General features: G+C 48.2%; 2 protein-coding genes across 3 annotated transcripts; one reads left to right on the top strand and one right to left on the bottom strand.

Moving 5' to 3' along the window:
- The first annotated feature begins 9,032 nt into the window (after positions 1–9,032).
- Positions 9,033–10,581, top strand: LOC144307090 (olfactory receptor 10J4-like). Its single transcript, XM_077886642.1, has one exon. It carries the CDS (start codon positions 9,501–9,503, stop codon positions 10,530–10,532), a length of 1,032 nt encoding a protein of 343 aa, XP_077742768.1. The 5' UTR covers positions 9,033–9,500; the 3' UTR covers positions 10,533–10,581.
- Positions 10,582–15,449: 4,868 nt separating this feature from the next.
- FCER1A (Fc epsilon receptor Ia) lies at positions 15,450–20,907 on the bottom strand. Of its 2 annotated transcripts, none has more exons than XM_077887260.1 (5): positions 20,684–20,907; positions 20,245–20,265; positions 18,730–18,966; positions 17,305–17,562; positions 15,450–15,872 (listed from the first exon to the last, which is right to left on the bottom strand). In XM_077887260.1, exons 1-5 carry the CDS (start codon positions 20,832–20,834, stop codon positions 15,700–15,702), a joined length of 840 nt encoding a protein of 279 aa, XP_077743386.1. In that variant the 5' UTR covers positions 20,835–20,907; the 3' UTR covers positions 15,450–15,699. The 2 variants fall into 2 exon arrangements, with proteins under 2 accessions (XP_077743386.1, XP_077743385.1); XM_077887259.1 differs by having other exon boundaries at positions 18,730–18,984; positions 20,684–20,875.
- Positions 20,908–26,967: the final 6,060 nt, after the last annotated feature.

Genomic DNA, 26,967 nt, shown 5'->3' with positions numbered 1-26,967 from the left:
ATGGTTAATCTCTCTGTCTGCTGGTAACGAACGTGTGTCTGCTGTCAACAAAACTGTGTCTTCCTATCCAGTGTGACGGTTTTTGTCTAATTGGATGGTTATCGTACATTTAATGAGATTTTTATTTTGTGTAATGAAATTGATCATTTCTGATTTTTTTGATCATTTCTGATTTTGCATTGAATGGAATTGACACATCATTATGTATAATGAAATCGCCGATACCGTTGGGTTTAAATATGCCATGTTAAGATTTGTTTTCTGCGTCTCCCATTTTTCTCTCTTTTTATCTTATCTTGAAATAGTGTTTTCACGATCCTTTTTCCTTTTTTTTTCTTTTTCCTTTTATTTGTTACTTATACATCATCTTTTTTTTAAAAAAAGATTTTATTTATTCATTCATGAGAGACACGGAGAGAGAGAGAGAGAGAGAGAGGCAGAGACACAGGCAGAGGGAGAAGCAGGCTCCATGCAGGGAGCCCGACTCGGGACTTGATCCTAGGTCTCCAGGGTCACGCCCTGGGCTGAAGGTGGATCCCTTTATACAACATCTTAATGGTTGTCTTAGAGATTGTGTTTCAAGGACCAAGCAAAGATTTCGTGAAATCTGATTTTGATTTATCCCCATTTTGATGTTATTGCTGTATATTGTAATTCCACGAATATTTAGATATCCACAAGTTATTAATTTATTGGATAATATTAAGCATAATATTCATTGGTACTTGCCCATACATTTATCTTTTCTGTTATTTTAGACTTCATTTTAGTCATATTTCATTTTGGTTTCCATCCGTGTTGGATCTTCGTTCCATCTGAAGAACTCCGTATTTCTTTAACGAAAGTCCACTGATGCTTTTTTTTTTTTTTCTCGTTTCTGAAGCTGTTTTCGTTTCGTTTTCTTTTTTTTTTTTTTTTAAATTCGTGAAGGATATTTTCCTGGAGTGCAGAATTCTCACTTGGCAGCCATTCCCTCTCAGCACTTCGAAACTGGCGTTCCACTGGTTTCTGCTTCTCATTGTTGCTATTAAGCAGCCAGTCCATCGTCGTATTGTCATTCCTGGAAAATAACGTTATCTTGTTTCCTTTAGCTACTTTTAAGGCTTTTTGTTTTAGTCTTTATCTTTTAGCCATTTTATACCAGATGTCTACCCCCGTTTGGTTGGGGGTGGAGGGCACGTGTACGTATCTTGCATGCAGTTCAGAATGAATCTGCCTCCTAATGTTTTCATCAGGTTGGGAAAACTTGTGGCCATGTTTCTTCATCTCTTGCTTCTGGTATGTTCTCTCCCTCTTGTGCACCTGTAACTTGAGTCACACGCATTCTAGACCTTTCACTGGGTTCTGTATGGCTCGTCTGCTCGTTGACGGGTGGGGTACTGCCTCGGTCCCCTCTCTGTGCTCCACCTCAGATACGTTCTTCTAATAGACTTCTCAATCTCTGATTTTTATCTCTAGGTTTTTTTTAATTTTTAATTTTTTTCTAGATTTTTTAATGTGCTATTAAACTATTAAGTTCTTAGTTTCAGTTATTAATTTTTTACTTTATATGTTTTCACTTTATTTACTTTAAAGACTCCTTTATTTGACAGGGAGAGAGAGCAAGAGAGCACAGGTGAGGGGAGCAGCAAAGGGAGGGGGAGAAGCAGGCTCCTCACTGAGCAGGGAGCCCAGTGGATGATGTGGGGTAGGATCCCGGGACCCCCGGGATCGTGACTTGAACCGAACGCAGATGCTCAGCCGACGGAGCCATCCCGGCGCCCCTGTTTTCACTTTATTTAAAAATATTTTCCAGTTGTCTGTGTGGTTTCCCCACCTGTTACCCATTTTCTTCAACACAATAAAAATTAGTGTTTTATTGCTTCACGACACATCGCCACAATTGTTTTTAATGTGTCGTGTGACATAGTTACATTCATGTTCTCATTTCTCAAATAAGCACAAATGTGACCGCTTAAGACACCACACATTTACGTCATGGTTCCCACAGGCAGGTGTTCTGGGTGTGTTTGGGTCCCCGGCTCGGGGCCTCTCAACCCTAGAATCAGAACGTCACCCGGGCTGTAGTCCCTTCTGGACCTCGGCGTTCTTCTCCGAACTCGGGTGGTTGGCAGTCTCATTCCTCGTGGTTCTCCGACGGAGGCTGTGTTCTCACTGGCTGTCAGCTGGATCTGCCCTCTTACTCGAGCGCACACGTTCCCTGCCACGCGGCCTCCAGGGAGTCCTCTCAAAACGTGGCAGCCCACTCCTGTAGAGTCAGCAGGAGAGGGTCTTGGGCTCCAGTCTGCTAACACAGATTTTTCTAGGATGTAATGTAAGCCTGGGAGTGACGTCCCATCACCTGCTCTCCTGGGTGGGGGCAAATCCCAGTTCCGCCTACGCTCAGGAGGAGAGGATCATCCATGAATGTGACCAGTGTGCGTCACCTTACGATGCATCTCCCACAATCTATTTATCTCAGAGTTGTATCTAATAACTTTAATAAGTGGCTTTTTTAGGAGTCTATTTCTATTAAGTGCTTTTTTTTTTTTTTCCTTCTTGATTCTTAGCCCTTTGGCGTCTTGTTCTGGTATGGTTAGTGTGTATTTATTGCAGCCTGGACTTTACATCAGGTGTCCTCGAACTTCTCCCGAACAGGGCCAGGTAGTAGATAATTCAGGATCTGTGGACCAGAAGCCTCTGTTGCAACTATTAAATGCTGCCATGGTAGCAGAAAAGCAACCATAGGCAGTACATGAGTGAATGTGGCTATGGTTAAAAAAAAAAAAAAAAAGACTTATGGTTGCTGAAATTTGAATTTCATACAGTTTTCATGTCACAAAATATTAACTTTTGTTTTCCATCATTACAGAATGTAAAGACCATCCTATAGCTTGTAGATTATGCAAAAACCGATGGCGGGTTCACGGGTCAGCAGTCAGTGGTTTGCTTACCTCTGCTCTATGAGAAAAAAATAGTACAGATCAACCGAGTCTCTACATTATGTTAGCTTCCTCTGTTTGACCCCCTGGTAGGTAGTCAGACGAGGGGCGAGACCATATCAGGAAGCAGGGGTCAAGTGAGACTGAAACTGGTTTCCGGGTGTGAGGATTCATTTCCTCGTTACCCGCTCACCTAGAGGGCAGCCCTGGAGCACGTGGAGCCCGCCAGATGCTCTGCTCGTCCTGTTTCAGTGTTTTGACCGAAGCCTGTAAACCTCAAATTAGAGTTCCTTGAAGAAACTGCAAACGGGGTGTTAGGCTAACACTTCTCCATGTCCTTCCTTTATGGAGACTTGGCCTCTCAATCATTCACGGACTCACCCTCTTGTCATTGCAGAGATGGAAGAAAGAGGTTTCGGTCCTTCGATTATATGCAGATGTGAAGAGTCGCAGGGGGAAGGGACCCAGGAAAGGGCCACTTATTCTCCTTCTCTTACTTGACCTTTGTGTCTTCATTTGTAAAATGGGGAGAGTGATACGCTAATATATGTCTACTTCGCCGTGTTCTTGGGAGTCACATGAGGCCACGTGAAGGATGCGTAGTGCAGGGCAACATCTGGTGAGGCATCCCTGTCATCACCATCCCATGTCACAGTGTGACATCATTACTCACAGACGAAGGGGGAGGACCGACCGTTTGGACAGACGCCCACCAGATCCGGACACTAAAGCAGAGTAAACACAACCGCCAGCCCACTTCTTTTCCACCATAACCAAGCTGCCTTCCTAGATTGCTGTCACCAGCTGTGCCACCACTGGGCACGATTTCAAGTTAACTTCCATGTAACCCATAGCTATGGAGAATTCTTCTGTGTCCAGGCTTGGGCTAGTGTTTCTCCTGAAGCTAGATTGCCTGGTTTAAGTCCTGGTTTCTCATATATCAATCAGCTCAGTGACCTACAGAAAGTTCCAAAACATCTCTGGGCCTGTTTTCTCTTGCGAAGACGGATACAGTCATGCTGCCGTATAGATTTATTGTTAGGATTAAATGAATTAACATGTACGTTGAATAGTTTAGTACGTAGCCTATAAAGAGCAAGTATCATAAGTGCTGGTAATTACTTTGATTAGTAGCAGCTCTAAGTACCCTGAGAGGAGAGAGTCTGGAAAGGTGCTTACAATTGAATTAGGGACCTAAGATCAATGCAATGAATAGAACTAAGGAGTGAAAAAATAGGTGACAACTGAGTGCCAACTCTTACCTAGTTTAAAGCTACTCATTAACATCCGTGTGGGCTGTGGGTAATAAGATGGACGTAGTATATGGAAGGGGACCTTGGGGGGTTGAGGTCTTGGGGGGAACTGAGCCAGGGCTCCAGCATGGTGGGGGGTGTTCAGCGAGCAGAGCAGAGATGAGAGAGGTTGGTTGAAAGTAGAATAAGTCAACAGGATGAGAGGATAGTGTTGCCTGCTGAAAGCTGGTGGCTGCCCGCGTGGTGAGCAGGGCATAGGACAGGGTTATGTTGCACACCTGGAACTAGTGTAACAAACATCATGCGTGAACTATACTTCAATTTTAAAAAAAGGTATAAAAGTGAGAAAGACAAAACCATATGATTTCACTCATAGGTGGAATTTAAGAAACAAACAAGCAAAGGGTCGGGGGGAGAGACACACCAAGGAGCAGAATCTTAAACCAAAAAAAAAAAAAAAAAAAAAAAGATTTATTTATTTGAGAGAGAGAGAGATCGATCCTGAGCAGAGGTGAGGGGCAGAGGGAGAAGCAGGCTCCCCGCTGAGCAGAGGCTCAAGCCCAGGACTCTGGGATCATGACCTGAGCCCAAGGCAGAGGCTCAACCGACGGACCCCCCCGCCCCGGCGCCCCAGAATCTTAACTGTAGGGACAAATTGATGGTCACAGGGCGGGAGTTGGTAAGGATGGGTGAAGCAGGTGATGGGGATGAAGGCGTGCGCTTGTGAGAAGCATCGACTGTCGTATGGAGGTGTCGAATCCCTATATTGTACACCTGAAACTGATTTCACACTGTATGTTAGCTGGAATTTAAGTAAAAAAGTGCAAAGTTCTTACAGCACAAGTCAGAGACTGGCTTGCTGATTGTTCGCTGGTACTTAGACCGGTGTCCAGTGAGGGGTATCTGAAGGTCAGTCCTCGTGGACCTGGCTGCAGGGGTCCACCTTGGATCCTACTTGACAGTTGTTGCTTTCCTTGTGCCACATGTGAAGAGTCATTTCCACAAGGTCTTAAGCTCCTCTCCTTTGGCACCAGAGAGATGGCAGGAAGTATGGCACAGACCTTAGCAGGACCGTGGCCCAAACCAACAAATTTTGAAATCAGCCCTTTCACCCCAGAGATTTCTCCTAAGAGCCAAGCCATCTCTTTCTGTCTCTCTCTGAAAATGTGAATCCCAGGATTAGCAAACGAGCTTCCTGACTAATGAGGTCTCTAGGCACTGTGCCGTTTGGATTGTGCCCTCTGCTACTGCTCACTCGGGACTAGTTGCTGCTGTTTTGGGGAGAGAGACCCAGGAGTCTGAGACAGTCTGCACCTTATTAAGAAACCTCAAGCCGGAGTTACTGCTTTGTGACTCAAAAAGGAGCTTCTGTCAGAGGAGACTGCGGGAATCCAGAGGAACTTAATGGGACTTTTTCTGTCCCTCCCTTGTAGACTCAGACACTGGAAGACGGGGCGATGCATTGTTTCCTTCCTTTCTAGTTTCTCGAGTGTCACATTCTGGGTGGTTTCTCAAGCTTAGCCAGCGAAGGAGGGGTTCCTATTAAACCACAGCTCTGCTTAATAAGATGTTAGTAATCTTCAGATAAGAAAATTTGCAGACTTTTGGTAGAATAGCATTATTTTTACAGCGATCTAAACTCAAGTAACTGATGGGTTTTAAATCATTTCAGGAAGGGCATTGACAAAACTCTGGGAAATGCTTTATAACTATTAGTAAAAGCAAAACAGAACACCCATATCTATTATTGCAGGCAGTCAAATTTTTCTGAGCGGAGGGATGTGACTCTCAGAAGAGCAGAGGAACAGGCTGTTGGTGAGTTTCCACTTCCTTATCTGCAGGGATGGTGCGTGTTGACGGTCGTAGTCATCAGAGAGCCCGCAGTGGCCAGTGGTCCGGGGGACACGAGCTCTCATAGAAGGTCTTGTGATTTTTATCATTTTGGAAGTGTGGATATGTGAACTAATGTAAGGAGGAGGGACATAAGACTTGAGGGACCGGGATCCCTGGGTGGCGCAGCGGTTTGGCGCCTGCCTATGGCCCAGGGCGCGATCCTGGAGACCGAGGATCGAATCCCACATCGGGCTCCCGGTGCATGGGGCCTGCTTCTCCCTCTGCCTATGTCTCTGCCTCTCTCTCTCTCTGACTATCATAAATTAAAAAAAAAAAAAAAAAGACTTGAGGGACCTTTCATTGTGTCCTATTCAAAAGGCCATGCAGAAATCCAAGCTCCGTGAGGCCAAGGACCGTGGCTTGGTTATCTTTCTGTTCCTGATACCAACACTCACATTTTGTGACGTACTCGACACTTTGAACCCCTGAAGAAACGGTTTTGCTTGGATTTAAAGCAAAATTTTGTTATTCACAGTAGACTTAAAAAAAAAAAAAGTCAGAGAATAATGAGATAATAAGTTCTCCTCCCTGGTGAAAAAATGTAAGTAGTATATTCATCTAAGATTGAGTCAGGGACAGGCTTTGTTTCACTTTTTTGTGTATGTGTCATTTATTTGAAAGATAGAAATGGTAACAACCCCAAAGTTAAAGATACAGTCTGAATTTCGAGGTTGATGTCCATCTGTGTCCTCCCTCCCGGTTTGTCCCCTTCCTTCACCTCCATTTCTTGCACCGTGGATGAGTAATCCTGCTCCTGCCAGTGTTTCTCATTTCGCCATCCCACTCTGTGCCCCCTTCACTGGCCGTTCTGCTGAATCTACCCACATAACGGTGCTGGGATGGAGTTGTTTCAGGTGTGGGTAATTCAGAGCTGACTAATGGTCTGGAGGAGGAAGGAAACAGAAATATTCTAGGCTAGAGGCATGAGTAAAATATTCTGCCAGGAAAGTGAAGTTAAGTTATAAGAATAAGCTGGATGAATTTCAGCGTAAGTGTGCAAGTATAATGAAAACTGTGGTTTTCCAGTGATGGGTTCTGAACTATCCATTATCACCCAGGAACACAACCTGGATGTCACTACAGATTGTTCCTAGATGTGTCAGCTGGACTGGCTACTGTGGTCTAAGGGAGAAGGAGAACGTCGGGTGTCTTCAGGAAGGGAATTGAAAGCAAAGTGGAACAAAAAATCTTGTTCTACTGAAGCCTGTCTGTGTTGGGATAGTACGTGTTGCAGTACATGGATCTGGTGGGTGCACCTCAAGAAAGGTTTTATTTATTTATTTATTTATTTTTAATTTTATTTTTTTAAAGAATTTATTTATTCATGAGAGATGAGGGAGAGAGAGAGGCAGAGACACAGGCAGAGGGAGAAGCAGGCTCCAGGCAGGGAGCCCGATATGGGACCTGATCCCGGGTCTCCAGGATCACGCCCTGGGCCAAAGGCAGGTGCTAAACCACTGAGCCACCCAGGGATCCCTCAAGAAAGGTTTTAAAAGCACATGATGGAGTCCATGTGAGCAACTGGAAGGGACATGATAAAATGTGTAAAATTGAGGCTGTATAATCAAAGGCTTGTTATAAATCCTAGACTGCTGGGCTGAAGACCCCTATCCACCGCAGTCAAGTACTTCAAATACACTAACACCTTTAATACGGCGATTCTAGGAGCCATTACTATATTCCATTACTATATTCAATTTACAAATGATTTTAAATATTGTGCTTAAAATTTTGGATGGCTACTGAAGGAATTTAAGCAGGAAAGCTCCATTAGCAGATTTATAATTTTTTTTATTTTAATTCCAGTGTAGTTAACATACAGTGTTACATTAGTTTCAGGTGCACAATGTCATACTTCAGCAACCCCATAGATTACTCGGTGCTCGTCACCATAAGCACACGCTTAGTCCCCTTCACCCATTTCATCCCTCCCTCACAGCCTCCCCGTTGATAACCGTCAGTTTGTTCTCTACAATAAAAAATCTGGTTTTTTGGCTTATCCCTTTTTTCCTTCATTCGTTTGTTTCTGAAATCCCACATGTAAGTGAGATTGTATGGTATTTGTCTTTCTCTTACTTTGCTTAGCATTATACTCTCTAGCTACAGCCACGTTGTTGCAGATGCTAAGATTTCATTCTTTTTTATGGAAGAGTAATGCTCCATGGTGTGTGCGTTCCATATCTTTATCTGCGCACCTCTGATGGACACTTGGGCGGCTGGTGTAATCTGGCTGTTGCATATAATGCTGCAATAAACATAAGGGCGCGTAAATCTTTTTGAGTTAGTGTTTTTGTATTCTTTGGGTGAATCCCATTGGCAGATCTTTTTAAAAAAAATGTTACGACAACATTCATTCAGGAGGCAGGTTTGGACTGGGACCAAGGTCAATGCGATGAGGGAGCTCGGTTGGGAGAATATTGCAGACCTTCCGGAGAATGATTGCTGTGTGTGCTCAGAAGTTGGGTGTTGGTAGAAAGCACAGGGAGGAGGGGACAGAGGACAGAATTTTAGGAGGGATTATTTTCCATGTGGAAAAGGATGACTCTCAGCTTTCTGAATGGAGGTAATGGTTGAACATGGTGAGTTCTACCAAGAGTAGACATGGGTTTAAAGGGCCAGGCTAAACCTGCTGCTGCATAGTTTCTAATTTTGAGCTCACATGAGATGAGTTCATGTCTGCCCCTATCTCAGCTCGGAGTACTCAACATTGGAGGGAGAAAAGAGAACATCCAGTCCTTCTCTGATTAGGTGAATTTTAATCCTTGCTCTCACACTAGGAAAACCCATTCCCTACTCGAAGGGATGGCCTCAGATCTGTTCCATACGGCTTTCTGCTAGAATTCAAGGAGATAAGCCAAGGGCCTGCCGTGTACCTTATCAAGCCGTTGTCTGTGGCCTCAGAGGATACTTGGTGCAGGGTTTTCAGGAGGAACATCTCATCAGAATGCTCCCGTTTCTAGTCTTTCACAATCACTGGGGATTTTAGGTGCAGGGCTTGGGGAAGTGAAGCCTAGGACTTCCTTACATAGGGTTCTGGGGAGCAGAAATCCCTGCAGGGTGGTGCTAGGGCGTAGGGCTGTGACAGTGAGTCCTGACCAGTGTTGAAAGGATACGAGCCTCAGCTACATTTTGTCTTCCACGTCAGTTACTGTTCCTCACTGGATCCTTCCCGGCTAGTTCAAGAGTGCTTGAGGAGGAACTATAGCACCGAGCTTCCTCCTTGACCTGGACTCCCCTTTCTGATGTCTGGGTAATTACTTCTACTCATCTTTCCTTTACTCTGTCTCTACTTTCCCTCTCAGAGCTCTCTCTGCCATCAGTCTCAGGAGGCTGGGGCAACACTTCTGTAGAACCCAAGGAGAGAATGGGTCAAGATGATGACAATGGAGAATACTGATGACCCTCAAGGTCCAAGGCATTGCTCAGCTGATGGATGCACTTTTTAACTGAAGGCCTTGGGTTAGCCTACTCTGTTTCACGGTATGCTCATCACACCTGTCCTTGGCCCAGACCTAGACCTCCCTCAGTGCCAATGCCAAACTCCACTGCTGTGACTGAGTTCCTCCTGGAAGGGTTCTCCAGCTTTGGGTGGCAGCACCGGCTTGTCTTCTTTGCTGTCTTTCTAACTCTGTACCTACTGACTCTCTGCGGCAATGTCATCATCGTGACTATTATTCATCTGGACCGTCACCTCCACACCCCCATGTACTTCTTCCTGAGCATGCTGTCCCTCTCTGAGACCTGCTACACCGTGGCCATCATTCCCCGTATGCTTTCTGGCCTCCTGAATCCCCACCAGCCCATTGCTGTCCAAGGCTGTGCCACTCAGCTCTTCTTCTATCTCACCTTTGGCATCAACAACTGCTTCCTGCTCACAGCCATGGGCTATGACCGCTATGTGGCCATCTGCAACCCCCTGCGGTACTCAGTCATCATGAGTAAAGAGACCTGTGTCCAGTTGGCATATGGATCACTGGGAATTGGCTTGAGCATGGCCATCATCCAGGTAACATCTGTGTTTGGCCTGCCCTTCTGTGATGCATTTGTCATCTCTCACTTCTTCTGTGACGTGAGACCCCTGCTGAAGCTGGCCTGCATGGACACCACTGTCAACGAGATCATCAACTTTGTTGTCAGTGTCTGTGTCCTGGTTCTACCCATGGGCCTGGTCTTCATCTCCTATGTTCTCATCATCTCCACCATCCTTAAGATCACTTCAGCTGAGGGCCGGAAGAAGGCTTTTGCCACCTGCGCCTCCCACCTCACCGTGGTCATCATCCACTATGGCTGCGCTTCCATCATCTACCTCAAGCCCAAGTCCCAGAGTTCTCTGGGGCAGGACAGACTCCTCTCTGTGACCTACACAGTCATCACCCCCTTGCTGAACCCCGTTGTGTACAGCCTGCGGAACAAAGAGGTCAAGGATGCTCTGCACAGAGCTGTGGGGCGGAATCTTTCCTCTTAACAAGGAGAGATTGTTGAAAGCCTTTTATTTGATTTTGTGAATGTATATTAATTTTTTTTTTGGTTGTATATTAATTTTAATGCAGTGTCAGTAAGGCTTTTAAGTATGAGATCAAGAAGAATAGACTTTAGTAAAGGAATTAAAACTGGGGACTTCCATTTGAGCTTGTCATGGTTTCCCATGCTTCCTTCAGAGATGCTCAGCAAATGCCCAAGACCAGAGGGGAAAGATTTACCTGCCTGGGTCACTCCCACCCACATCCTGTCACACACGTGTACACCCAGCCACACAACTCCACTGAGACACAGAACCGGCAGCGTTCTACAAAGCCCATGAACAAAGGGTTTGGAAGCCACCTCGGAAAGACTTTCACTGCTGTTGGAAGGAATGTAGGAGTAGTTTGTGCAACTTTTTAACAAGTGAGGAGACACATGCATATTCTCTTCTGTGGACATGGAGGACCATCTCGTAATCTGCTTTTGCTAATTGCTAACATTCCCCAGATTCCTGAGGAATCTTCAGGAGGCTTGGGTACACACTTGCCAGGGTAGAACTGCCTTACCCAGCCATTCCCGGAAAGGAGGGGTACAAATAGGAAGTCAAAAAGGTCATCAGCTCTCAAGCACGTAGAGGTGTGTTGTCCACAGCCTGGAGGTGGTGAGGTGAGGAAACACCAGTAAAGGGGAACGTGTTGAAAAGTTCAACACCTTCCGCATTTCCAGCCCAGGAGTGAAAAGCACAGAGGTTGGAAGGAGCTAAGCAAAGCCTGGTTCTTTTGTGGGCTAGACCTATAAACTCTGATATGCTGTTGGAAATGTAAGCATTTTCACCACAACTTCTGAGAACACTTATCAATGAGCAGAAGTCTGAAGGTTGACTTAAATAAAAAATTTTCTGGTAAGCTCCTAAGCCCGCAGAGGTTAATCTTCAGACATTTCTTCTGAGATACTCCCAACGTAAAACCTGACCTAAAAACAGCATTCCCATGTGAGCATCTCAGAAGGTGAACACGTACGCTCTGGTGGGTCCTTCCTCCTCCATCCTCCTGCCCCGCTCTGGCCTCCCACGCCGAGGAACGGGCACACCCTGAGCTCCAGACGCGGCTCCTATGGCGTCCGGAATCCAGCTGGCGCCACGGGGTGACCCTGCCCAGGCAAAATATCACCTGTGAGAGTGTCCTGACGTCGCTGGTCATGGGGGATGGGACGAGGCAGTGGAAACTCAGGAATTCTCTGAGTCAAGTTAACACGTCTGACTTTGCAAAAAAAAAAAAAAAAAACCAACAACAACAAAAAACATTCACCTGGAAGGCGACCTGGAGGCCAAACATCCTTTGCCTTTGTGTCCAGGTCTGTAGAAACCACAGCACGGTGCACTGCTGCGTGCATAGTCGAAATTATAAAAATATTCAGGCTTAATTATTCTGCTTAATCCAGACAGAAAAGCTGTTAGGTAGAGTTCCAGCGGCCGGGGCCCCATGCTCTTCCACTACAGTTGTACTCCGCGGACGCTGTGCGACCCCACCCAGATCGCACACCTTGGGGACCCACACATCCATCCCCCCAAGCTGCTGGGAGGGCGTTGGGCCAACAGCGGTCAGTTGAGTGGCTCTTTGGAAATTGCTCTTGCCGTGGAGCTACTTTCTCCAGAGCCACGTATCTTCCCAGGGCGCACAGCCTCCAAAGACTTGTCCACTTCAGGGTATGAAGACCAGCGCCTGTCCCTCGATCTAAGGTGATTACAAATGGCCTTCCCAGCTCCAGGGCTCTCAGCTGTGAGATGGTTGGCATTTGCTGTGACCACATCACATTTCAGCTTCTCCGTCTTCGGGGGTCCCCCCTTCTCTCTCACCCAGGTGTTGGTACTGAGGGCACTCCCTAAGAAACGATCACATTCCAGTCCACATCAGAGTCTATTTTCTGAGGATCCTAATCTGCAATATTTTAGGGTCTCGTTTCTAGGACAGCACTTGGCCAGCCGAGAACCCAGATTTTTAGCCTTGATATATTCTAGTGAGGGCTGAAGGCCAGTGACTCCTATATATTAATTTTTAAAAAAATCACCCTATTAATTGAACTATATTTCCTGCAGCTCGATTTAGTTGGTAGTAGTGCAGTATTACCCTCTTGGAAACGGGTGAAAAAAATACAACTTTGAACTTTTCTCAGAATCCACACAAAGTCATTCCTTTATCTTCAGGGTTTTTTTCTGTGAGCAATTTTCAGTTGCATTGCAGCCCTGGATTTCCATTCAATTACCTGGCAGTGAGATTGCTGACCACTCTCAGTGAGATTTTTAAAATTTCAAATACAGGAAAGGCTAACTGTGAGGATATGTCATTCCAATTTTCAGGAAGGGAAAGAGTGTGGATGCTACAAGTGATAATGTGCAGGCTAACTCGACAGTGATCCTGGGCACAGTGGTAGGGAAAACGTTTGGGGGTGGGAATGCCATGGAGGTTGATGGAGCATCAGATGGGGGCTTGGGCTTGGTAACTGTCCAGAGCCAGGCAGACAACTGAAGGCAAGAAGACACAACCACTCTGCAAGGTCATCTAGGGACCCGGGCTGGCAGGTGCTTCTGCCATTCTCAACCTAAAGCTCCCCCATCTCTGGGGTCAGGGACATGATCCCGTTGTCCCGCTTCCTTTGTCATGAGAAGAGAGAAAGAGCAGAACCACTCTTCGAGCACTCAGTTCTCCAGCACACTGCCAAGGTGGATCTTTTGTCTGAGTTTCCATGCTCCAAGTGACCAGTGGGATTTGTCTTTCACTGGCCACCAGTAGGGAGTTAACAGAGTTGATTCTCAGCAAAACCAATCTCTAATTATTAGGAATTCATGATGATTTGTGGCAGCCGATTTGGAACAGCAACTGTGGGAGGAAAATTTGCTCTCTGAACTGTCCTAGGCCAAATGTGGTAAGAGATTGAAGGTAGCAGAGGAGGCCCTGAGACGGACGCAGGAGGTGGATTGTCTCCATTGCAATCACCTGTGTAAACATACGTATTCCATCTCTGCTGTAGACAAAGTGTTTGGTGTATATAAAAATAAAAACACATCCTTTTAAATGCCATATTTTAGAGCTCCACAAAATATCAAAGTCCTGATTCTCTTCCACATTCCTTATATAAGGAACAAGCAATGTATGGAGAAGAAAACAGGAAGAAATGAATGGGAGACAGAAATCTCAGACAAACCTGAATTTCAGATCCAGGGAAGGGACAACGTGTGGAGGATGAAGGAAGAACTCACACCAGCGCTCCTTGGGGCTGCATCTGAGCCTCTGAACCTGTGTACTCACCGCATGGGAAGTAGGCTCCCAAGTCACCGGGGACAGGGCATCTGGGCTCAAGGGAGCTTAGAGGCCACCTAGTCCAAACTGCTCTTTTTTACAAAGAAATGGAATCTCAGATACTAGCAAGTGACTGTCTCCAGTCACACAGTTCACGGGGGCTTGAAGATCCAGCTGTGTGCTCTCTGCAGAGCCCTTGCCAGCTTGGGTGTGGATAAAGGGGAGGTGGAGGTGAGTTGTGATATTCCAGAACCTAGAAAACCCTTCAGAAGATGTATCTCAAGCTGATCAAGCGTGGACTTTCTATCAATGTTAAACAGCTCTCTACTCTTCATTTTGGGTCATTTGGCCTCAGATCCAACAAAGGAGCAAGTCACTTGCTCTCTAGTCTGTTATGTATGATGCTGTGTCTAGGACATGGAGAAGCAAGATGTTGTTAGTGAAGACAGTGGCAAGACCATGGTCCCAGAGACTCATGGATCTTCTGTCTTCTCCTAAAGGCAGCAGAAATGGGCAGCCCGGGGGGCTCAGTGGTTTAGCGCCGCCTTTAGCCCAGGGCGTGACCCTGGAGACCCAGGATCGAGTCCCACGTCCCCGCATGGGGCCTGCTTGCGTCTCTGCCTCTCTCTCTCTCTCTCTCTCTCTCTCTGTGTGTGTCTCTTATGAATAAATAAATAAAATCTTTTTAAAAAATGCAGGAGAATTATCTAGAACAACACCAAAAAGCCTCCCATGGGAACCTTTCCTGGCCTGCTATTGCAGGAAAAAAAAAAAAAATCTCTTCTCTACTTACCAGGCCTGTTTATGCGAAGCCAAGTGACAAGGCTATTCACTGGGAATCTGGCCATTTCTTACTTGTCTAATTTGGCGTGAGAAACGTAGAGAGTATTAAGGAGATTCATTTTATATTTAAAAAAAAAGCCTCCAATAATTCTCTCTGCTTTGTGGTCTAACAACATCTTTTGGAGAAAATGGGACTTCTCAACCTCAAGAGTATTTACAAATCTCCCCCTAGATTCACTTCCCGCTTGCGTTAGTAATTGTCCTAAATCACAGCAAAGCTGTACATACTCTGATCTCTTGTTGGCTGTTGCAGCCTCATGCTCAGCACCCACCATGTGTTGCGTCTCTTCCTAATTCTTTCCCCAAGTCCCATGTGTAGCTATCTCCACGGGCAAAGGTGGGGCGGGGGGTGGGAGAGCAAAATTGGGTCTTTGCCTGAGATCCGTCTGTTTTCAGAGCTGAGAGTTTTGGTGAGTATTATTTGCTAGGATTTCTCTAAGACACCCCGTTCAGTTGCTGTTAGAGGGGATTCAGGAGACGAGTTTGGGAGACGTTAGAGGGAGAAACGATCACAAGGGAATCTTGGACTCAGCCTCATCCCTCGAGTCCTGGGGCTCAAGATTGCCCCCGATTCAGCAAGCACTACAAGCTCATAAATGGTAGGTCGAAATGAGAGCATAAAAATGACCCATCTCACCAACATCCCCCCCACGTCTTTGTAGTCCTAGTCCAGACTTCGAGTGGTTAAGAGAAAGCATCTCTACTCTAGAACTTCGTGGTTCTTGCCTCTAGAAGCACAAAAGAAATTGGCAAGCCTCGCGTATTTAGAAGCATCATGTTACTGGTTTCGTAGCTGTTTTATTCAAATGGCACTTGTCTTTGCCAGGTGCCAATAAATGCCCCTACTCATTCTTTTATTTATCTAACTGCCGTTTATTGAGCACCTACTATCACATGCCACTTAATCAGTTTGAGTTGGTTGAATGAAGCAGTTCTGCAAAGCCATGACTGCAGACCTTCCCGTGTGCATCGTGAGCTGCGTCTGACGATGGAGAAGCGATTGCTGATGCTGATGTTTCTTAAGCAGCGGCATCAGTTCTTTCCGGGTTCTGGCTTTTTGTTCTTCCTGGTCCTCTTAATCTGCAAGAGCACTGTCAACTGCTGCTTGGTCGAGATAAACAGTCCTGTGTCCACAGCAAACAGAATCACCACCACCAACGGGATCAGGAATTGTAGCCCGGAGTACTTGTTTTGCTTGGTGGGCTCTAGACGCAACAAGAAGCAGAAGTCATATGAGGAGCTGATGACCGGGGCTCACGACTTCATCCTCCCTCCGAGAAGGACCTGGCGTGGTCCTCCATCCAATAGCGCTAGCGTGCTAAGGCCTCCAGGACCAGAGAGCAGCACCCATGGATCTGGGTTCCTCTGTCTGCTTCCCGGAGGCCCTAGCCTCCTGCCATCCGCCCCATAGTCCCTGCCTCCAGCTCCTCCAGCCAGTGTTCCCAAGGTGGGGAGGTCCTAGGAAAGGTGACCCCTTTTCTGGAGCTCAGGGACCAGCGCCCCTATGTGACTTTGGGATGGAAAGGAGACAACGCATGTGGGGGTGGGGCGACCGGAGCCTCATTTCTGATCGCTCATCATTTACCACCTGAACCAAGACACGGGGCCAGAGCTTCTTGAAGCTGCCTTCTAAGTCCCTCTCTTGTGATTGATTCTCTTATTCTGTCTACAAGGTGCTGATTTTCGTGATTATCCTAGAATCATAGAGCCCTGGAACATCACAGCCAGAAGCCCCTAGAGATCGCCTAGACCAGCAGCTCTCGGCACTGGCTGTACATGACCGTTCCCTGACGGGCTTTTAAAAATACTGATGCCCAGTCCTCCAAACCGATTAAATCCAGATCTCGGGAGATAACATGCAAACATCAGTATTTTTCAAGTTCTCCAAGTGGCATCTAGACCAAGCCTTTGACTTTACAGATAAGGATCCCGGAAGGCCAGCGACAGTTAAATAGCACGTCGGTCTCAGACCAGGTAGCAGAAAATTGAAATAAGGCTTAATTCTGGCTTCTGGTCTCATGATTTTTTAGACGGTATGAGCCAAGTCGGCCAAGCAAAAAAATCTGATTTCCTCCGAGCAAGGCAGATATCTGAGAGGCTTCCCTCTCTTCTCTGCAGTTGGGAGGGAGCATCTTTCTCTTTGGGCCTGGAGGCGGGGTGCCTGCCCGGTGTCCCTCGTAGGCCCATCTCCTCCCAACTGGGGCACCCAGCCCACGGCCTGCGGGTCTCCCTCCCTCGCCCTCCTCCTCGAGCGCGGCGGCGTCTTCAAGCTCCCCACAGCCTTCATCCCTTCAACTCTGAGACTGCCTTTCAACCTGATAAGCATAAGTGTCCTCCCCAGGAGCCACAGAGGACTTTGAGATCAAACCAGCAATTTCGTCCGTTATGCTTGGGCAGCGCTTAACAGGCTACGCATCCATTTCCAGATACCACATTTAGTCTTCATAAAAATTCCACAGCTTGAACAGGTGTCACCACTGCCGGCAAACAAACAAGGCCTCGGAGGCCGTGGCCCAGGCCCCTCCCGCGGCCCAGGGGACCCATGAGGCAGAGCCACCACCCGGCGCCGCTCCAGCCCCAGGGGTCCTCTCTCTCCCTTCCCCGGCCACTGGCCCCCCTCTTTCTTTACCAGCTCACCTTTTTTCACAATAATGTTGAGGACTTTAGAGGTGTAGCCTTTCTGCTGGATCTGGCCTGAGCAGGAATAGTTGCCGCTGTTTTTGGTTGTGACGTTGCTAATGGAGATGTTGAAGTTCTCGTACCAGTACCTGATGGGGATGCCATCCTTGTAGTAGGTCACCTTTGTGAGCCTCAAATTCTTCCAACTATGGCACCTGATGAGGAAGCTCTCACCCTCCATCACCACGTTGGCAGAGGCTTGAAGGATCAGCCACTCTGAAGAGCGTGTGTTAGGTCACGTAACAGCACACGGGTGGGTACATAGACACAGACAGAGGTAGACGTGGTCACGCACAGAGGAAGCGTCAGGAACCACGGCTTATCATTAACCCACTTCTTGGCCCGTAAGGTCAATAAAAGAGGAAATCTGAAACAATGCTTAGGGTCTGTCCTCTATATCAATAAACCCTCTCTCCTCCTGAAAAGTGACTCTGGGGCCCTAGAACCACTCTGACGCTCCTGCTGGGCCCATCCATAGACGGCTTGAGAGCCCGTGCTCCCTTCAGCTCCGTCGGTGCCAGTTCTGGTCATTAAGAGGGAATAAAATTGTTCTGTCCAAGGAGCCCTCGCCTCGGAGCAGGTCTGCTTTGCCCTCTTGCGTCTTGGGGACTCCCTAGTCCTACCATCGATCGCGGTGAGCTCCAAAACTTCCCCAGAACATGCACGCCACCTTTCACGATGTGTGTGTAGTTACTCGCTTAGTGTCCTCTTCCCCATGTGGCTCCACGCCTCAGGAGGCCCAGAGTCACGTCTGATCCTTACAGGGTATCCCCAGCGCCTAACACCATCACCTCAGAGTGCGTAGGTGCCCAACAAATACTCGTTAATGATGAGTTTGTGGAATGTCAAGGGTTGGGTTCCCTGGCTAATGTCGTTGTAAGAACTGAAACGCACTAAGAATCACGCAAAGTTGAAGCAGACATGAGATTTGTTTTTGAGTTAAGAGCGGAGCCTGTAAGGGATCTACATGGATGTCTTTCAAAACCAAGAGTGCTGACCTAACGTCCAGGATGTGGCGCATGGAAATGATGGAGCAAATTTTAGAAATCAGACCTTTTGATCCTGTTTCGGATGTTCAGCTCTTTGCAACGTTCACATACCCAACATGTCCTTTGTACGTGTCCTATGCTTCTGCCCCAACCCGAAAAGAGAGGTGAGGTGGGGTGGAGGGAGAGCACCGGGAGGTGGAGATAGCCATGACCGGGGAGGAAGGCAGGGCTGGGCAGGAGCGGGGGTGGAAGGAGAGCGGCGGGCGGGTCCTGAGTGCGAGGCCTGAATCCCACCCCGGTGTACTAGGCCCTTGGAGAACTTGATGCCTCCCTGGCTTAGGATGAGCCATTCCTCATGTGGGAGAATCCATCTTTCCATAGTCCCAGAACTTACCTGTGAAGACTGTTAGGTACACAGGATCACTCAGGATGGATCTATTTTCCCGACACCTGTACTCCCCACTGTCCTGGATTTGGGCTTTATTGATGTTCAAACGTGAAGTCGTCTCTTGCAAAGTGATGTTGTTGTGGAGCCACACAGCAGAGTCGACTTCAAGGGAGTTGTTCCCAGTACATGTAAGAGTCACACTGTCATCCTTCAATATTGTATTCCATGGCGGGTTCATGGACACTGTAGGTTTCAAGGTATCTTTGAGGAGATCAAATTGTGGAAAGAGGTATAAGGGAGGGGAAAAGAGAAAACTGTCCAGGCTCTGGAGCACAGACACGGCAACAGCGAAGACGGTCTGTGTTCGGTCCACCCTCGTAAACTGTCCTGAGTCCTAGGCTTACGGAAGGAGGACTCAGTGCTGTGGCCCCAGGGAGTTTCCCACCCACGAGGAAAGACGGGACAGGAGTGTAGGGTATTAAAAAAACAACCAAAAAAATAAAATAAAAATAAAAAAAACAACCAAGCCAGGGAGGACTGCAGCTCCTGGGCAGACAGAGGCGAGGTCTGTCCTGTTCAGCCCTAGCTCAGCACAATGGCTGGTACATAGTATGTGTTCATTAAATATTTACTGAGTGGATGAGTGTGTGAATAATGAATGAATAAATGTGTTGGACTCGATGAAACATAGTCTCTCCCAGCTCTAAATTTTTATGACTATTTAACTGTGAGTGCATACGGAGTCAAAAGTACACGTCAATTCTGGAAGGAAGTGAGAAGCGCCGAGAGAATCAGTCTTAATAGGTTTTCAGGAACAAAGAGACGTGGAACAAATTTGACCAAAGCCTAGAAGTGCTGGACAGTGATGAGGAAGGGTTCAGAAACAGGGCTAGGCTTGGACCCAAGGGGCTTGGGTTAGAAGCTGGCCCTTGGCTAGCCGCGGGACCGCCAGCAAGGCACTTAATCAGACAAAGGCCTCAAGTACAAAATGGTGACAGGACTAAGATGATGGTGTTTTCAGAATTGAATGAGGTCATGGGGTAGTGCCTGTGAGGCACTTAGGTGTTTACATGTTCCATATTTAGATATTCCACAGAAAATGAACTAGGGGTGTTGGAAGGGGAGGTGGGCGGGGGGTGGTAGTGACTGGGTGGCGGGCACTTAGGGGGGCACTTGATGGGATGAGCACTGGGTGTTATTCTATATGTTGGCAAATTGAACAAAAAATTTATTATTTATAAAAAATAAATTTATAAAAGAAATATATATTCCACAGAGATGGTTGTTGCATAAAAAGAGTGGTGGTGTCTTAAGGGAAGGAGGTGGTGCTTTAGAAGCTGTCGAAGAGGGGAGAGAAGGAAGACAGGCAAGATGCAAGTGGGGCTCAGGTTGGACGGGGAGGGGCAGACGCCTCATCACCAGAGAGCAGAGGAGATGGAGTGGAGGGAAACAGCGGGGGCGGTGGGGGGCGCATGCCCAGCCACGTTGAGGCTGACAGAGCAAGGACAAGGACTCACTCACCTGATGACATGACACCTGGAGCTGCAAAAGTCCAGAGAGGAAGAAAAGTTAGTGGCTGCACACACCCTTCTGGGACTCCCAAGGACGGGGATGTGGGTAATGATGAGAGTTTCATCCAGAGTTTTAAGGGCCAACCATCTTCCCAGGAACCTGACCTGGGGAGAGTAGGAGCTCCTCTCTTTCCTCCGTCCTCCCTCCCTTGCCCTCTGGGAGATGCCAGAGCGATTGCAGGGACTGGCTTTCAGGCTGGTCTTGCTCAGCCTGCTTTGCCCTGTTCTCCAGCTCGTGTGCACGACAGATTCCCCGTGAAATGCCCCGTGGTTTGCACGGAGCTTAGAAAAAGTCATCACAAAAACGGCCAGTGTTCTTACCCCAGCTGCTCCCCAGATCCATCTCGGCCCCTCCGGGGGAGGGGAGGGGTCCCTGAACCTCTACTTACAGGAGAGCAGCAGCGCTAGCCACAGCAGGGCAGGGCCTCCCATGGAAGCAGGCATCTCCTCGTGGCCCCCACGTACGACTGGACTGGAGAGACCTACAGCCTTAAAAGAGACTTGAAGCCAAAAAGGAGAAGGAAATGTTTTCTGTATCATATCTGGTTAACTCATCAGCTGTGCCTGGGCTTGCCTTCTCTGGCGATAATACTCAGAGCGCTGCCTAATTGGGCAATTTCACATTTGCCGCTCAGCGCTCTCCGTGCCAGGCCAGGCCAGCGGTTGCTGAAGTCTGGTTGTGGTTCTCCGGAGCCACCATCCCTCGTTACCTAATTTCCTGCTGGTCCACGAGCCCACCGGTCCACGCGTTTCCATCTTATTCCCTGAGGATTCACGATCCGAGCAGCCAACCTGGGGATATTTTCAGGCTCCTTCTCTCCCACTGAGTCTTGATGGAGCTCCCAACCCAGGACGACAGATATTAGACCATGACTTACAGGGATCTGGGTCTAGTCTATAATTTATTTCCTTTTCCCAGCTTTTATCCATTTTTATGTTTCTAATCTTCTAGCACGGCTGTCCTTCCTCCCACACCAGTTCTGTTCCCACCAGGGCCCCTTTGACTAATTACTCCGTGTTTTAGCTCCAGGCCAGAGCTGGTCGCCTGCCCCCAGGGTTGGGTATTGATGACGATGCTGGAGATGATAGCTCCGTTAATACCTGTAGTCATTACCATTCACAAGGCTTCTTTCACACGCAGTACTTATTCTCTTTGGTCCTTGCCAAAAATCGAAAGTAGGCAGGGCACTGAGAGGTAAGCAAGGCGCCATCCTATCACACGGCGGTGCCTTTCCTCACCGACTGTGGCCGCAAGTCTACCGAACTGAACATATAGTTCCTCTGCGTGAAGGCCTACCCATACTCCCCAACCTCCGTGGAATTAGAGAATTTGAGGCAAAAAGATTCGTAAATAAAAGGTTCCAGATAAGAAAGATTGGTGACCGGTTGCAGGCCACACAATGGTTTAGGGACAGATTTTCTTTTTTGTTTTAAAATTTTATGTATTTATTCATGAGACACACAGAGAGAAAGACAGAGAGAGAGAGGAAGAGACACAGGCAGAGGGAGAATCAGGCCAACGTAGGGCCCGATCCCGGGACCCCGGGATCATGCCCTGAGCTGAAGACAGACGCTCAACCACTGAGCCACCTGGGTGTAGGGACAGATCTTTAAAGAAGTCAGCAAGTTATTTTGAAAAATGCAAGTTGTTTGTATTTAAAGATCCGAATTCAAACGCTCCCAGCATTTATGTCATCAAGGTTTACCTGTAACCTACAGACAATGCTGGCATCGAGATCACGGCTTTAGTATGAGGTGTTCAGTTAATCAACAGGTAAAGTGCATCGCATAGCACCTGGTATGTAGAAGAGGCTCAGTAAATATATCTTCCCCTCCTTTATCAGCAGGGCTTATTAAAGACTCTTAGGAAATGCGTGCACTCAACTGGGTTATGGCAGTGAGTCACCTACTTTGATGTGATAACCGGTGTAGTTTGCATAATTATGCAATGTCACTCACCTCTGTTACCATGATGAAGAAAGCATGATAAGGAACTGAATGTAAGAAGTTGTTCAACCCGGATGGAGAGGAAGAGAAAGAAATAGGAGAGATGCCATTTGTGGGTTCTGTTGGACGGCAGTAGTTGAATAGCAAGATCCTGGAAGAGACCGCTTTGCTGCACCGCGTTGTTGAGACTGTGTCCAGGGTACTTATGGGAGATTCCTTTCTCGCAGTACAGTGATCCTACAATGACACTGTCCTTTGAGGACAAACACCTTCTTGTGACTCCCATGGTGTCTTTGAAGGCTTCCTCCTAAGACTCCGCACTGTCCCAACACCTCCTATTTGAATGGGAGGTGGGGTGGGGCCCAAGGAGAAGCACTGTCTCCTAGCGGGGAGGGTTCAGGCTTTGTGGGGAGAGATACCACGTCCGTTTGCTGCACCATCCTAAAGCTTTTGCTCCGGCGTCCGTCCTCAAAATAGAGGTAGTGTTCTGGCAGTAGGGAGGGCAAAGAGTTCGCAGATTCAACGAAAGCAGTTCATTAAAGCTTAAAAAGCAAATCAAAACCACTTTGTCCATCCGTCCCTAAAACAGAACCAAAAGTGACAACCAAACCAGCAGCGTCAACGTCAGGAAGAAGGAACCATCCCCATCATACACAACCACAGGTACCCAAGAGAAACAAATTGGCGAGAAGGTGAAGCAGTAGCTCCGCTCCACCGTGAAGGAACGGGTTGATGCGCCGGTTGACTTCCATACATCCTTCACCTTATACAAAACCCAGGTCCTCTGAATTTTACGTGCATCCTCTGGGTGGACCGTGCCGTTCACTTCCTGTCTCCTGCCTGTGGAGGTCAACAAGTGTGCTCCCCGGGACCAGCAGATTGGGTCTTCATCTCACCTCTTCCTACAAGCTTTACCATCTGGGCGTTCCTAAGCAGCTTCTCTATCCCAAATTCTGACCTATTGTTGGTTCTTGGAAAGCTGAATTTGCACTTCACTCGGTAGCAGTAGAGAAGGGAAACCCAAATGGTCACACATGGACTCCGGCGCCTGCGAGCTGCGGTGTCTCTCTGCAGCTGGATCCAGAGTGAAAGGCTTTGGATGGGAGCTTTCATGATTTGGGATGGGGCAGCCCATAGGGCCTCTGGGACTTTGTACCCTTCTCCAAAATTGGGAAGCAAACAGAAGGGCCGATTTGTTGGCTTCTTCCTCTCTGAGTTCTCTAGCACAAAGCAAGGTCTTTATGAAACTGGATGTGAAATGATAAGAGCAAAGTAGCTGTCTGCTTGTGGTGTGGATGCACCAGATGAACACGCATCACCCCCCGAGGACTAAGCATGCAGGATGACTAATTTGTTTCGGTCTTACCAACTTTACGTGGTTCAAGAACAAGGAAATTAAAACACAAGGAAGTTGGGCGACCCATCCAGGCACGCAGCTGCTCAGTGGAAGAATTAAGATTTGAAACTACGTGGTCTGGGTAAAGAGCCTGTGCTCACGACCACGTCCACGTCACGCTCATCCACCCCGTCTACACAGTGTGTTCGAAGCACACCTGAATCCATAGGCCCCGTGCAAAAACTGTGTGGATTCCTAGGGATCACTAACCCACAGATGGAAAACCATGAAGCTAGTCCAATCTCTTGTCCTACAATCTCTTTTCTTGGGTTCACAAAATGACGTATCGATCCTCGGCCACGCGGTGCTGTGGGCACGGTTGCATATATTCATTATGTGTACTTACAGGTGTGCCCGGAGAGAGGAGAGGGATTCTTGCCTTTCAATCCAGATTCTTAGGGTCCAGGGGGTCATCAGCTCTTTCTGCTGCCAGGAGGGGAGTCTGCTCAGGAAGCAGTACTCGCCAGCAGGTGCTGCCGGCCGGGTGAATTTGGGCAATAAAGGCAGTGGCTTTACTACTCTTTTATTCTTGTCTCGACATAAGCCTGTTGCCTGCTTCGTGTGGATCCAAAAGACGTGGACACTCCCAGGGCTCCCAAAGTAGACACCAGTGAGAAGGAGACGGGGACATGGGTTATGGAAGCCGCAGCGTTGGGTGTGGACAGAGATCTTCCTCCCGTCACCCCTCAATGCAAAAAAAAAAAGCCCATCAGGAAAGAATCCCAAAGACGATCTTTTCCATCTTTAGACCTGTACTTCTGGGATCCCTGGGTGGCGCAGCAGTTTGGCGCCTGCCTTTGGCCCAGGGCGCGATTCTGGAGACCCGGGATCGAATCCCACATCGGGCTCCCGGTGCATGGAGCCTGCTTCTCCCTCTGCCTGTGTCTCTGCCTCTCTCTCTCTCTGTAACTATCATAAATAAATAAAAATTTTAAAAAAAATTAAAAAAAAAATTAGACCCATACTTCTTTCTAACAAAGGAGGGACGATCGGCCAAGTTTTTCACAGAAGTAAATGGATTTGAATGGAGACCAGACACAAGATATATTTTAGTACCTGCTTTTAATAAAACATGCTATTGCTCAAATTCAAAGGTGACCGTAGTATTTGGATTTTACATAGTGACACGGCAAGAGCTCATGCCCTACGGACCGTGTAGGAGGCCGACCAGGTATCCGTGAAAGGCGGCCCAGGGGCCAGAGGGCCGCGTCCCGCACAGGCTCGCAGCGTGCGGCAGACTGGGGAGAAGGTCTCCTGACTAGAGCCACAGCTCTTAGGTGTCCCGAAGACTCAACTACGGAGAAAGCGCTTGCACAGGCTTCGCAGCACCCATCAGGGCCGCCGGCTACCCCAGCCCGAGGCCTGGTCCCCCGCGGTGGCCTGGAGACGCGGCCTGGGCCACTGAGCATCACCGTAGGTGCCCGCTGCCCTGTGACCCCCCCGCAGCCGGGCCGCGCCTCCCCCAGCGCCCGCCGGGCCTGCAGGGCAGACGCTCAGAGGGCCACTCCCCGGGACCCCAAAGAGGGTTATAAACTGTCAGACTATTGCATTTGATTTTTCAACTTAAAGAATAAAACCAAATCAGTGCCTGCGCGTATTCCACAGACATTCGGCCTAAGACTGATTTCGAGTCTGTGCCCTGAACGCGCGGGGGACTGTCGTTCTCACTCGGGCCCCTCACCATGGGGAGTGTCTTGATGTCTCTGTGCCTCAGCCCCCACCGGGGGAGGTGGCCGGTGACAGTACCTGTGGTTGTTAGTGTTGGGCTGACGTAGTGACAGGTTGAGCGAGAGCAAAGCCACCTGCGGCACTTACTGTGTCCTTATTTTGGACTTGAGAGCCGCAGGGACAGATCCTCCCGCACAAATGCGGGGAGAAGGCTGGAAAGACCCCCGTGGACCCAGGTGGGGGGTGCAGCTGGCGCACGGGCCAGGTGGGCAGGCAAGCGAGGGCACTGTGCTCTCAGAGCAGGCGGGGGGCCAGGCAGTGGCCCTGGGGTCCTGGGGAGGGGGGCTCTGGGGTCCTGGGGGGGTGGCTCTGGGGTCCCGGGGGGTGGTCCTGGGGGTCCGGGGGGCTCCCAGGCGTACTGTGAGGCAGAGAAACTCACCTCGTGTCCGCCCTCAAGTCAAATGTTGTGTAGGCCAGTTTATTTTCTGCCTCCTTACAGAATTCCACAGTTAACAAATGGGAACAGCCTTCTCTGAAAGGAAGCCCTCTAGGCTGTCAGCAGGTACAGGCGGACCGGAGGTCTTAGCTCGGCCAAGGACATTTGCATTTTAATAGGTAACTTTTGAAGCTCTGATCTTTCAGGACCTGGCTAAGCAGCAGTGTGGCCGGGTGTGTTTCTGGGGGTGAGGATGGGTCTGCGTGAGGGTTTGAAAAACGAGGACAGAGGGAATCGACTGAACCTCTCAGATCATATTCCCTGAATGTCATCCCTGAAGAAGGCCAACGGGGAATATGAGAGAGAGAGAGCGAGAGAGCGAGCACACCTGGGGTGCTGTCCGGGCTGGGGGCGTGGGAGGGGGAGTGTACTGCTCCTGGCAGCGATGGGCTGCGGCCTGCGCCTGCAGCATTCAGCAGGCACCCAGCACCCTGCCGAGTTCAACATCGTCCTGCGAGCACCACCCTTGAATGTCCAGCCAGATGTCTTACCGTGATCCGAGCCTTGACGCTAAGAAATTCGAGGAAGTTTTACATTGTCCCCTCTATGCTGGATGTTCCGAGGGGAAAACCCCATATAATGCCCATGTAAACATTCTTCTTCGCTCTCCTGGAACAGCATCCTTGGATCGCTCCCCGTTGGACCAAATCAGACCCCCAGCGAGTGAGCACTTCCTGACCTTTGTGCCAGTGCCCGGCCCTCCTCTCTGGCCGCCAGTAGCCAGCACAGCATCGTGGGTATGTTCCCTTGTCATAAAGTCATTTCGTTCTATTTCTTCTTTATGTCAAGACTTTCTGTGTGTAGGAGAGTTGGATCCAGTTCCAGGTCCCCTCAACTTCCACAGTTTGGGCCCCCCTTAAAAAATTGAATAAGAAATTATGAATACAGTATTAGGCATTAGAATGACTAATTAGAACAAGAAATTTTATATCAAAAGAAATTATGAAATACATAAAAGCTGAAGAATGATGGGAACGCTATAAAAATCCGGAAAAAATAACAATTAACTTGCTGCTAGACATTCCACTATTGTACTTTCCTTTCCCTACATCTTTACTCCGTCCTCTTTGATCCTCTTCATCACACAGTGATATCATATTATCATTTTCAGTAGAAAAACCAGAAATATAAACCATTCTTTCCCCTAGCTTTGCTGATCAATTTTT

Source organism: Canis aureus, chromosome 38 (assembly GCF_053574225.1).
Source record: "Canis aureus isolate CA01 chromosome 38, VMU_Caureus_v.1.0, whole genome shotgun sequence".
Taxonomy (NCBI): Eukaryota; Metazoa; Chordata; class Mammalia; order Carnivora; family Canidae; genus Canis; species Canis aureus.
This window is presented reverse-complemented; position numbering and strand designations above follow the sequence as displayed.

Excerpts from the sequence above, each read along its gene's own strand:
- LOC144307090 (XM_077886642.1), top strand. The coding sequence starts at position 9,501 with ATGCACTTTTTAACTGAAGGCCTTGGGTTAGCCTACTCTGTTTCACGG.
- FCER1A (XM_077887259.1), bottom strand. The coding sequence starts at position 20,834 with ATGATACAGAAAACATTTCCTTCTCCTTTTTGGCTTCAAGTCTCTTTT. Across the intron at positions 20,266-20,683 it reads GCTAGCGCTGCTGCTCTCCT|CTCCAGGTGTCATGTCATCA; the intron begins GTAAGTAGAGGT and ends GGACTTTTGCAG. Across the intron at positions 15,873-17,304 it reads CAACATTATTGTGAAAAAAG|AGCCCACCAAGCAAAACAAG; the intron begins GTGAGCTGGTAA and ends TGTTGCGTCTAG.